This window comes from Triturus cristatus, chromosome 1_2 (genome assembly GCF_964204655.1).
Source record: "Triturus cristatus chromosome 1_2, aTriCri1.1, whole genome shotgun sequence".
Classification (NCBI taxonomy): Eukaryota; Metazoa; Chordata; class Amphibia; order Caudata; family Salamandridae; genus Triturus; species Triturus cristatus.
The window spans coordinates 544,517,483-544,530,814 of record NC_140580.1 but is presented as its reverse complement, the minus strand read 5'-3'; the positions used below and the strand labels follow the sequence as shown (position 1 = coordinate 544,530,814).

Genomic DNA, 13,332 nt, shown 5'->3' with positions numbered 1-13,332 from the left:
CCAGATATCGCCATACCATATACTCTTAAGTGCATTATGAACCTCGCGGTTAAATGCTATCTTTGGTTTGGCTTTATCAAAACATGTCGAGTAAGGTGTCATACGAATTGGAATACTAACCCCTCGCCAATTCTGGCGACTGGGTTAGCATTCCACCCTTCTAGAGGAACACGACATGTACAGTACCTGAAACCCGGGTAAAATCAGACATAGCCTCAGCTCAACAAAATGGATGCTGCCACCACAGACACAAGTCTGCCCTCCTGCTGCTGGGAGTCCTTCCAGCTTGGGAGGTGTGGACAAAGGGTTTCCTGCCAGGGGAGGTGCGTGCACCACCCCAGACAGGATTTTGTGTATTGGTCAGGTAGGGCTTCAATAGAACCAGACATGCCTGAGGCTCACAAGGAGCCTCGGTGCATATGCCAGTTCAAACCGGTCCTGGGGCACACCAGCCCTGGACCTGGGGCGAGCTGGACAAAGGATTGGGGGTGTAACCACCCCCCTTCCTGGTCCCACCCTTAGGGAGGGACCTAGCAGGTAGTCCGGCCCCTAGAATCCGAATAAAGGGAGGAGCTGTGTCCTAAGACTTTAGACATCCTGGAATCAACTTGAAACTAAGAAGAAGACGGGAACTTCGACGCTCTGCCGCACAGAGGACTGAAGCCAATCTCCCCTGTGGTCAGGGAGTGACCACCTTGCTAACGCAAGCACCATCCAGCGAATCAACGTCTGCTTTGCCGCTGCCTCCCGCCGGAGCCCGAGCCCAGAGACTGACAAGACCTGGACCTCCAGACCTCTCACCGCCCGATCCACAGTCCCTGAAAAAGAGAGACCCGTGGAGGCACCGAGACCCGTGGAGGCACCGAGACACGTGGAGCCAGCCATCTTGAAAAGACTACGACAAGCTGCAAGCGGAACAACCGAGGCTCCCTCCAAGTTGTGCTTTGGGATCTGAGAAGCCCAACCCTCGAGCAGCATCTGCACCAAAGGTGAGCCCTCCAGCATCTCCACGATCTGCGTGGGGCCCTTCTGCATTTTGCCACTCGACGCGCCTAACCGGTTGCTGGCCCGCTGGCTAGTGGCCATCTTGGCGACGAACTTCAAGAAATACACCGCTGGTCTGGTTGCTCCAGACTGGCCCTTGCTCCCCTCCAAAGGAGCAGACCCTCTGACCTTGCCGGTCAGAACCATCAGCTTATTTCGTTTTCCACAACAATTGCTTTTGCCAAGGCCTGTTTGCTTCGATCAAGTCGCCGACACCGCCGACAGCGAGAGCCTGCGTGGGACAGCTCGTGAACCGACTCCTGGACGTCGTCGAGCTTCAGGGACCACATGGCTGCCGAGACAAGCTACACCTTTCTTCCTGTTTGCACCCGACATTGCCTGGTACCCACCTGGTGCCACGCTGGTCACTGGCTAGTGACTGTGAACACTGTCCCCTCTGCTTACAGGTCTTCTACAACTCCGATCCACTCTTGGATCCACCGCATCTCTCCCGGACCGACCGCCTGCAGCATCTTTGTCCACAGGCTCCACTGAACAGATAGAAGAAACCCGACGCACTTCGAGGCCTATGCACCTGCTTCCTGTGGGTGAGGTAAAGCTGGCACTCCGGTGCCCAAGTGTAGAGAATCCTCTCTAGTGTCTGTGTTTCCAATCTTGAGTTCATAGTCCATCCGGAAGATCCTTTTTGCAGTAACTTTGTAACTTTTACGCACCCATTGAAAACCTATGGGAGCCCGCGTGTGACTATTCGCTCTGCACACGCAACCCGTGGACCTCTTGGTCACTAACTAAAGTTAGCTCCTTGTAGGCCCAGCGATTCTAGAGGCCCTAGGCCTTTTCCCTTTTCTGTTCGTGGTACTTATACCACTATTTTAGTATATGGTTCGAGCAGCCACCAGGGCCTATCCATATAAAGTGCAACTTCTGTGTATTCTAACGTATTCTTGTTTAACGATTTGTGCTCCTGTGCTCATAAAGAGTCTAGGGGATACTTTGAGAAATAAATACATATATATTTTCAATATATATCTGTGTGGTGTCCTTTCATTGGTATAAAAGGGGGTTACATTTGGTAAAACAGCCTGCTTAACACGCTTCACGAGTTTAGCCTCAAAGACTGCTTAGCCTACGCTACCACTAGGGCAGCTAGTCCGAAAAGGTTGACTTACAACCACACCATAAGGGTTGCTTGGCATGGTACAAGGTGGTCACTTTAACTAGTGAACATCATATACCAGGCCAACTTCTCACACAAGGGTTGAGGCCGTCTGCTGCAATGAACCTCTATGCTGCTAGTACGTTTCGTAGTGATTCTGTTTCATGAAGAGTTGTGAACGCACTGAAGTCTACTCTGGTGCTACACTGGCTGCACGCTAGACCTAGAAGCCAAGAAAAGATTTACACTAAGTAAGAAAAAGGATCTGAGCTTTGTACAAGTTTACATAAAGGGGATTCAAATCTACCATCCATGTTACCATTAAAAAATTAATGAAAAACAGAAATAACGTGCAAAATTGACAGCTTAAGAAAGATTATGGATAAAATAAAGGAAAGAATGATCAGAAAGAAACAAGGAAAGGTAAAAGGAAATAAGGCAAAAAGAAAGGAAAGAAAAATTATAAAGACTGAAAGAAGGTAATTAAGAAAGGAAAAACAGAAAAGGAAGGAAGGCAAAACGGAAAGAAAGAAAATGGAAGCACCGAGGGTACACATAGAAGTATAAATTAATATTGGATACTAAAAACCAAATTACACGACACCCCACCTGTATTTCAATACAACTGCTGCAGATTAAACACCATAAAAAATGACTTTTTCCTGGCCTGGTCAAGGTTTATCAAAGAACCATTGGTGAAAAAGTCCAGGAATGCAATGAAATAGCAGCAGTCTACTTCAGACTGAATTTACAACAACGTTGTAAAAAGATAGGAACTGATAAAACTGAAATATGCCATGGGCTCACGTCAAATGTGTCCTACGATCACATCGGGCAACATTGGTACAAAGGGAACTCCTTGTGTGCAGATCTTGACACCTTGTGAAAGAGAAAAATGCACTGCAGCCACACAAAGCGACTTTAACCAGAGGCTTTAATTATGCCGATCCATTGCCCGTGGTATATGCTGTTGTGGCCGGAAGCAAAATGGGAATGACAACAACAGACCAATGGGTGAAAAGAGGTGGCCGAAAGCCCTTTAAGTAATATTATACATATTATTTTAGTAAAATCAAAAGGTCTTGGCTAAAGCCAGACCTAAAAAGCAGTGATGACGCAATTGCATGTCACTCACACCACTTACACATGCATGTGTAATGATCATGTACATGCATCAGAAAGCATACGAGCAGAATGACTCCAGTGCCATGTTTTTTTAAATTTACTGATCCGAGAAAGATCTTGCTTTTCTGACCTATTGGTTTTTCCAGTGCTTTTGCCCATGCAGTGCATCATGCGCAAAAAGCTTTTGGCTGATGCCGTGTAGCATCGTGAAAATAAGAGAAAAAGCAAACGGCCATAATGATGACTGGACCCATTTCCTAGGCTCACACAATGTATGAGGATGTGTGCAAGTGTATGCATCGCCATAATTGCATGCACCTACGGAATGAGGGGGTACATGTTTTGAAAATATTTATTTACTGATTAAAAATGAACACCCTTTGGCTAGCCTACAGACAGACAGACGCATGTTTCATGCCCTGCCAAGGATCTAGAATCTCACTAAAGTATGTATCTGTCTGTAGAAGGAGAAAACTAAATCCTCATGATCGATTTGCCCGTGCCATCAGTCTTGAGATTCTTGAAGAATGGACGATTTACCACACTGATGACAGTGCCATTAGTGAACCAAGAGGCACGGCAGATGTGAACACTGTATGTGACCAGGATATAGAGCAACATTGTCTAAATTAATTCAAAAACAGGTTTTTGTACAGCTCGTATTCTGAACGCATGCATTTGAAAGTGCTTCTCTTGATTATGAAAAAAAAGTTTAAGTTTTGGTGAAATAAAATATTTGCCGAAGATCACACAATTTAAGCATGGAAGCCAATTTTTAACTAGCCAGGTTCTTTCACAAACTACGAGTATTACATGGAGGCCCACCTGTTTCACACAAAGCACAGTCAGAGTGATCTAGTTGTGTTCATTGGCAGAGATCTGCATATGTGTATAAACTAGCACACCATACCAACTAAACAAACCACCAGATTGTTGTATTGCTGCTAAGTGAAATCAGCATTTTCTCTTCTTCTTTAATGGCACCCTTCATATATTCCTCACCACCATTTCACTAGTCAAGTCATTTTAAGATTTGACTAGTCTACTGGACAGGGATACGTTATTCTGATGAATAAAGCAGTTTTAATGATTATTTTTAATCAAACACAAGTCAAAGATGCCTGAACAATGAGAATGCCTCAAGGCAGCAAGTCATGTCTCGGCTAGAGTGAGAAGTTGCAAACAGGTAGCAGTGAGTTCCTGCTCCACTATGTAGTTCTGCTCTACCCTTAGAAGCTAACTTGGGCCCCCCTAACATTTCAGTTATTTGGGGCACACAAGCACTTCACTCCACTTCACACCAGTAGCAGCCCTCACTCCCTCTTCCAGCTGACAGAGCAAGGGGGGTGGGGGAAGGTTCAGCACACCACTGAGTTACAGATAAGGTGAGGAAAAAACAGCTTCAACCTTTTGAAATGGAAATAGAGCCATTGCGCTGCCTGTTCTCGCCTGGGTCAAGTTTCGCCTTTTCTGTTGCTGTGGGCAGATATTGTGGAAATACCCGTGGGCGGTGAGGCTTGCAGAAATGTCCCTAATGCAGACCCCCTGTGCGGTTCTCTCACCTTGGGGCACAATAAAGGAGGGAAAGAATGTCTTGCTTTTAAAGGGGTATCCATGCTCCGAGCAGATGGCCTGTGCCCACAGCCACTTGCACGGTTAGGTTGTGCGCACGCACTTAAAAAATGCAGGCCATTTTTCTTCACCCTATGGATCAATGTGAATTTTAATATGGCCTGAATACGCTTGCATAAGACTTTGAGTGCTAATAAAAGAATGGCGTTTTTTTGGCAGTTTTATATAGCGCGAACTCGACCTGAAGGTATTGGAGCGCTTTACATGAGTGCCAGTTACATTTACACAAGGACTGTCACATTCATTAATTTTTCTTAAGTAGCACTATTAAATTGGCGCCACTGCACTGTAAATCAAATGTGTTATGCAGAGGGAACATTTGGTTGTAGAGTCCGAAAATGCGCCTTCTAATCCAAGCTCACGTCCCCGCTTTACCAACGTGGCATAATCTGGACAACCTCTTTACCTATTAATTATCCAGTGTCCTTTTACAGTTAAAGTTAGCATTTATGCAAGCCTGGCAGCTCAAGAAAGAAACTGCAGCGCTGCGGCAGCTTAAATGAAATTATACGTACAACGGGCTTAATTATACACACTAAAATACTAGGCACTGGCCAATTGAGCATTTTCTCTCACAAATGGGAAAGATATCGCCCATTTGTGAGGGAAATTGCCCAGTATGGCAATTCTGTGTCACATATCTGGGGGGGGGTTCTAATCAGCTCTCTGCATAGCAATGGAAACGTGCGCAGCTGGCACGACTTACAGCACGGCTACAATAGCAACGGTTGGTCACATCTGTTGGTACTTCAGGTGTGGAATTAACTGAATTCTGGGGCTCCCGGAGCTAGGGCACTGACGCCGAACAGCATGGGCAACAAAGACACTCATTCCTGATATGTTATCAACAGCACAAAACGGGAGGGGTGGGGGGGTAGGGGCACAGGGAAGTTGAAATGTAAGGCCGAAAGTGCTGCTAACAGCTATATATTAATATTCAAATCCCTACAAACCGAGGCAGCGTAGTGCTGGGAGGATTTGGTAAAAGGTCACAAGCCATAGTAAACACGCAGTGACTGGGCCCCAATAATAGGAACTCAGTGGGTTCATGGTCAAGCCAGGCTTGAAACCCGATAATCTTTGAAGTGCAATAGCCACCAGGTGGAAGAGGGGGTTGGGGGGACAGGGGGTAGGGCTGCAGCCTCAAAGCACACAGATGGAACCGTCCTACCTGAACCGATAAGACAGGAGCATCAGCGTGAAGAGCTGTAGGCTGGAAAGGCCGATCAGACTTCCCACCTCACCGTGGTTGATGCAAATGCAGCGTAAACCGGATCCTTTGGCGGGCTTCTCTGGAAGTGGAAACCAGTGATGTTTACAGTGGTCTCTGCTAGCGCCTCGGCCACAGCCCCTCCAAAACCCCACAGTCGGCTCTCGCTCACTCAACCCCGAAGCAACGAGGATAGGAAGCCGGTGGCAGCAGTGATCTCCGGGTGCCCATGGGACAGGAGGACTAGGTAGAGGCGGCGGCAGGGTCCTGCAACATAACGGGAGCCTCGTGTAAACAAGTGGGGGCAGAATGTCAATTTATTTGCGGATCCCCCGGTACTGCGGCACTGCTTTACTGTGCCCTCTGCTTCAGCACCCCCACGTTTTATGCTCCGTCTCACGCTCCAATAGCAGGGATGAGAGCCCGCACTTTCTGGAACCACAAGGTTACACACGGTCTCTCACAGCAGGCACACCGGTTCTATTCTAATTATGGAGCGATCTGCAAGCTGAGCAAAATATAACCCTTTTGAACACTCTAAAAGTGCTATGGCGGGCATTATGGTAGTGCTTATTTTACCTTAATGTATTGCCTCGCGGCGGCCACGAACTCCTACTTGCAGAGACTGAGTGACGTTTCACTCCCTCAGCCAATCACTGTCTAGAGCACAGTTATGGGCTGCTAGCCAATCAGAAGCCTCCAAAGGCTCCAGGCACGCTACTCTGTTTGGCTGTGAGCCCCATAGTGCCCACAGCCTGTTTCATTTACGTGATTTAATGTCTACTTGTCCGTCGGACGAAATAGACATTAAATCTTCTTGCCCACCGATAAAAACAACTTGGTTCGGGCGTCGGGCGATATGATTCCCCCACCCCTGAAGGTACTGGCAAGGACAGTCTAATCCATCAGGATTTAAGCCTACGGGACGCTTGCAGTGGGCCCCATCGCAACAAGCAGGAAGAATATTATTATTACCTCCTAAGTGAGGGTGCAAGAGTAAAATGTAACTTCTGCTATGGGGTCGAAATAAAATTAAAGGGTAGATAAAAAAAAGACATGAACGGAACCTGTTCCCACTACTGGGGAGTCTTTATGAGGTCATGGAAGTCAAAATCTATTCCACAGGCAAGTTCCAGAGGGGTACTGAGTCGAGTTGAGGCTGCTGAGGTAGGGATGCAATTTCAACAAGCATTGACTGCGCGGCCGTGAAAGTGACGCGTCTGCGAAAGTGATCGCGAGGGTGCCCGCGAGCAATGCGTCTGTGCACGTAACTGCGCGTAATCGCACGCTCTAGGCCACACAAAAAGCGTGTGGTCGGACTTTTGAAGCCCACTAACTAAAAGTCTCGCCGGAGCAGCGCATGCGCTGGCTCAGGCGAGACCGCGCATGCGCTGGCTCAGGCGAGACCTTAAAATGACCAGTTTTTGCCATTTTCTTTTTTGGTTTTCAGAAAGCTGGGAAAAGGGTGATCTTAGCACAGCAATCTTTTTGGTTGCTGCCATTCTTAGAAAAAACACATTTATTTTCTTGTGTTGTATCCCCCACCACAATTTTCAGCTCAACACAATGACCTCTTTGCTTTCAAACACTTAACCAATGCATGGCTAGGAGGCCTTAGATATTCAACGCTTGGACTTTATCACCACCATTCTTGCAACCTACGGCTTATACTTTTGATTTACGTTCCACAGCCAGAGCAATTAGCAAAGCTTAATGATCTATATGGTGTCTTCAGCGAAAATGTTAGCAGTGACAAAGTAGATTAGTCACGCTGGTGTACTGGGTTTGAGGCCTCCATAAATACAGTGTCGCCCAGGAACGCCAAAGCGCAGGATGTATCGCAAGGGCAACCCACCTTGTCCAGCTTGCATATTCAGTGATAAGGAAGACCCATTGGCTTGGTGTGCTGTGAGAAAAACACAGCAACTAGTTTAGGTGGCCATGAAGTGCAATTATTGCAGGTGGAAGTAATAAACTATTTAATACACACCCACTTACATATAAGGAAATTAGAAAACTGTACAGACAAGCAATTTTCACTTTGGGTATTATTGCCTTTCAATATAGGATTGTTTTCCACAGCATACTGAATGTAGATTCATATTTGAGTTCGGGTATATTTGGAAGTCAGTCCAAAAATATTAAAAATACCATTGTCAGTCATACTGAGAAAATCTCCTGCAATTTAATCATAAATCTATCTTACCTGAACTTCAGAAATGAAAACTTTTTGTAGCGATGATTCAGTTCAAAGAAATCCAATAAATATAGGGAATAATTAGTTTGTCTGAAGCCAATTGATGTTTGGCAGTATTACAAAATAAATGCTCTGCTTTAAAAAAAAAAAAAAAACCAAGACGCTAAAGCCAAAATAAAGAAATAGAATGGACTACTTTTTACACCATTACCAATTTTAGCTGCAAGTGCAAACGAAAAACACCTCTGTGAAATGTAGTGGGTTGATGCCAAAATCTGATGAAACCCAGGATGCCATTGAGTAAAGGGGCTTAAATAATCAAGTCAATTACTGAAGAGTGCAGACTCAAGGCCCCTTTTAGTTCTTATACTCTGTGTGTTCTGTTATCTTTGTTTAGCTAACATGAATGGTACCCACCCACTAAAGCTATCCATAGCCAAACCTAAAGATAAAGACAACACTCATGCTTGTCTCTTTACCTATGACAATCTAACCTAAAATGTGTATGTTGGCTATAACTCTGCAAAGTACATACACATGAAAGCAATGTCTACCTGAACCTTTTCCCAAAATACACATCCCATCACATTTCACAGAGACTCACAAAATATCATCAGAAAATCCAAATTTTACCTCATACTATTGTTTCCTTATGAATCCACCTTAATCCAAATCCACACGTTCATTCAATACTTTACAAAGACACATGTATCCAGAATTGATCAAGATTAATTAAGAAAATATCATACACAGTGTGTCAAATGTTTAGCCTCCTTTGACTGGGGAGAATGTCTGCATTGTCAGCATTCCGTCCATCATTTGTTTGTTGTAACGCTTTTCGCCCTAAGTGGGATGGGTATTCCCAGACGTGGGACCCGTGCTCACTACTCCACTGGAGTCAAGCTATCCTGGCTGATGACGGCTGATAGCCAGAAACCGGTCCTAGGATGCTTGATTCCGGTCCAGGGAAGACATGGCTTGGCAGTTCGGGCTGGACTGTTCCCATGAGGCACAGGGTCAAGACTGATTTGCATATGGCCATGTCTAAACTGGGGTGGCGTAGTGGGCAAAAGAACGATGGATTTAACCCAGATCTCTTGACTGGGGGAGAATGTCTGCATTGTCAGCATTCCGTCCTTCATTTGTTTGTTGTAACGCTCCTTTGGAATTAAGCACTATTAAATACTTTAGTACATTTAAGAAAAAAGCTTTAATATTTTTGTTAAAACTTGAGAGATATGAAGTAAAACCACCTGGAGTTATAAACTCTATGCTGCTTTATATCGCCTGAACACATGCTGGTTGGTCCAACTTCAACATACTTTTCTTGGTAATGCACAAACTGCAAAGATGGGAGAAACCCAACATTTTTGGTCTTATCAATTAACCCACCATGTCACGAAAAAGATATACTAAATGAAACCAATAGTAACCCTTTCACTGTTGGGGTGTTCGTGCATATTAATACCAAACATTTTTATAACGTGTACCGACTGCTTGCAAACAATGCAAAGGAACTTTTGGTTCAAAATATTTGGTGCACAAGGCTAGGGCGGGGGATATATGCACATTAAAATGGCATACAGGAAACAGCATTTTATGATGTATATGCAATTGAATAGGGCAGGGAAAGTGTTAATTTCAAATGACCTAAGTGGTGAAGGCTCAAACAGTCTGCAAGGTACTGTGTTTTTAGGTAATCTTTCGTGCTCTACTAAAACTCTCACATGCAGCGTAAGATACTCTGATCATGGCATTAACACACAGCCTATCCAAATGGGGATCTACCACAGCGTTTACATTTTCCTTCCACAGGTTCTTAATTTTACTTCCGACAACTTCAATCCATATCTTACTAGGCTAAAAATAGGGATTAAGATTCAAGAATACATTTCTCAGCGCCGGTAAATTAAGGGCAAACGATATTCGCCATGGGGCATTATCAGAAATTATTATTCTTTCAATTTGTGAGTTAGTTGTATAATCCGCGAGACAGATTTCAAACAAATAATCAATTTGAGTAACAAATGTGCAATCCCATCCATTCTGATAGACCATCTCCACAAATCAATTAAAATCCAAATACAGATTAAGTGATTCCAGGGCCATTTTGGGGTATGCCGTATATTGATACACTTCTAGTCAAGCAGTGACAAGGACTGGAGCTAATTCTTACACGTACATGTACATTCTTTACACCATTCTTTCAGCACCAACTATCTCTAGAGATGCCCCATCAATTGCTACCGGAGTTGCAATGCTTAGCAAATAAATTGGTAAAGCTTTAAGCTCATCCTCTACTAGTGGTCTGGTTAGTACCCTTCTTTCCATACCATCTTTTCTCATACACAGTGTTTACCCTCACTTTTGTTTGTGAATTTGAATATTCAGTCCTCTAGCTTTACAGATACCAGATGCGTTTCTTTCCGTACAACATACATGTTCACCTTTCTTGCTACCTCATCAATTAAGTGTATCCCTTGTGGGAGCACAATGTCCGTTTTCATTCCCTTTTAAAGTATAAACATGTTTTCCTTTCCACAGGGTGTAGTTCAACAACATTACAATATACAACTTTCACCTGGCTTGACAGATATCCCTTTTCAATGCCATATATTAATTCAGAGGACCATACTTCTGAATATACAAGTGACACAGACACAATTACTGCTGCACTAACAGCAAGATATATAAACTCTCACCACGCTGATTAGCTTACAAATTCTTCTAAATCATGCCTCATAGAGCACTCACCAATGCAGCAAAGTACTCGGTCTCACTCTCTGTGCCTCCCTGAGAGCGAATGACTTCAGTTACAGCGGCAAGCACTGCACATATCTAAAAAGAAAGAGAGAATATAAATAACCCAACAAGAAAACCTTGTACAGTAAAGTTCCTAAAGCAGTAATACATTATTACAATTGCTTGGTCAACTAAAGGAATAATGCTTTTAAAAAGTTTACATAACAAAGACTTGAGCCAAAGAGTCATGTATGGTCTGAAACCTCTTTCAATGTCTTAAGTATGATTGTGCGAAATTCGCGTAATTTGCTTTCGCATACTTACATGACATTTTGTAAAAGTATGCAAAATTGTGTGGATTTACCTAAAATTAATATCTCTCATTTAGGGTCATATTTTAGCATAAAATGCATACTTGTGTCAATTTTTGACGAATAGAAACATTTCCCAGTTTAAAATTGGAGCACAAAACACAAGTAGCATGACCAACACAAGCTCGCATTCTGGCTGATCGCATTATTCCTCTGCGCTTATAGTAAAATTTTACAGAGAATGGCACAGAATTAGATAATGTGGTGTAAAATCAGATGTAACTAGCATAACGCGAAATTCCCAAAACTAGGCCTTTTACACTTGCATAATCTAGATTTCACCTGGGCCTACTTTAAAATATTTATTTCTTTAGAAATCTTTGGGTTCTCTTTGTTCTATTCTTCAAAAATGGGAACTGATACTGCCATCCAAACAGTATGTACGTAAGCGTGGCCTAAACAACAATAACAGTTTCGCTCAGGTAAACTTTTGACAGTTCATCTACATTGGAGTTAACAGGATCTCTTAAAGAGATTACTGAGAGGACTGGTAGCAGCCCAACAAACAACTTCAGATGTGTAATCATTTGGCGAGTAACCGGACATTCAAATTGGTTTGAACAATGGCTGAAATACAATTGAAATACTGTCTTAGAGCAGCAATATTGCTTGGATAGTGTCACCTTTCTACTCAGATTATCAATCAGTTTAACTTTCTGTTCTATTCAGTGTACAAAATGTTTGACATAAATATTGAATAATGCAGGGTAAAGATGGCAGCCTTGCCTGGGACCTTTTTGCAATATTTAGGATTCTGTTAAATTTTCTACCTAGCCCAAAGTGTATCAATACCTGGAACAAATAGGACCAGTTGAATCCATCAAAGGCTTTGGCAGCACTGAAGCTATCAGTAGGAGAGGATTTCTTTGCAAGACTATCAGTAGTATCCATTCAAATAGAGTTCAATTTAACATGTCTCACCAAGGAAGAAAGCCCTTCTGATTCACATCAACTTGGACAAGAAGACCAGACATCAGCCTAGCAGACACAAATTTAGCAAACAACTTGGCATCTGTTTTAAGAATGGAAATGAGCTATTAGCTTTTGCAAATAAGGGACTCACTGCCTCCACCCAGCTGTCAGGTGTAGAGCTCCACCCCCCCCCCCCTTGTAATGTGAAAACGTCATTAAGGCTTCATGAATGCAATTCATCAAGCAGACTGTCAAGTGCTGCTGCTTCGCTCTATTTAGACTTTTCATAGCATCTTCCATATCTTAAACCATGACAGAACTTTCCATAGCATCTGTGTCTCCTAAGTCAGTTTTTGATAAGTGCAGGCTAGATAGCCAGGACTCAATCTGGAAAGAGTGGTTAATTGGAGATGCCCCAAAAGAACTGAACAAGTACACCAATAGGTCTGTCTTTCATTTGGAGACTGGACTAAAGTTTTTAAAAAGAGCCTGCAGCAGTAAAAAAATATATTATTTTACATTCCTTGTTTTATACGATGCATCCATAATAAGACAAAGAATTACATTTATGAAGATTTAGGGCCATATGTAGGTAAATTACATTTACCGATTCTTAAATACCGAATTTTACCGATTCGGTATTTATGAATTGCTAAATGTAATGTAGGTAAAATAATACCGAATCGGTAAGTGTCGGTATTTTAGAATCGGTATTTACCGATTCGGTAATGGCAACTGGCTTCCCATTCATTCCAATGGGCCTGGAGGCCCATAGGAATGAATGGGAAGCCAGTTGCCATTACTGAATCAGTAAATACCGAATCGGTAATGGGGGAGGCATCATCATGGGTGGCAGGGTGTCACATTGACACCCTGTTGCACCCCTGATTCGTCCATGTGTGCACATGTGGCGCACATACATGCCCTAAGGGCATGTATTTCTGCCACATTGCACACTTCAAAGTGCACAAAAATGCTTTTT

General features: G+C 43.5%; 1 protein-coding gene and 1 long non-coding RNA gene across 2 annotated transcripts in view; one reads left to right on the top strand and one right to left on the bottom strand.

Annotated features, from left to right (window-relative positions):
* Positions 1-2,936, top strand: part of LOC146867601 (uncharacterized) — an 84,250-nt gene extending 81,314 nt beyond the window's left edge. Inside the window, exon 3 of the long non-coding RNA XR_014961795.1 lies at positions 2,262-2,936. This is a non-coding gene — a long non-coding RNA (uncharacterized LOC146867601). The remainder of the gene's footprint in view (positions 1-2,261) is intronic.
* RRP12 (ribosomal RNA processing 12 homolog) overlaps positions 1-13,332 on the bottom strand; it is a 362,034-nt gene that overhangs the window by 323,567 nt on the left and 25,135 nt on the right. Inside the window, exon 3 of the mRNA XM_085606394.1 lies at positions 11,080-11,163. Within this exon, the coding sequence (XP_085462520.1) occupies positions 11,080-11,163 (84 nt within the window). The remainder of the gene's footprint in view (positions 1-11,079; positions 11,164-13,332) is intronic.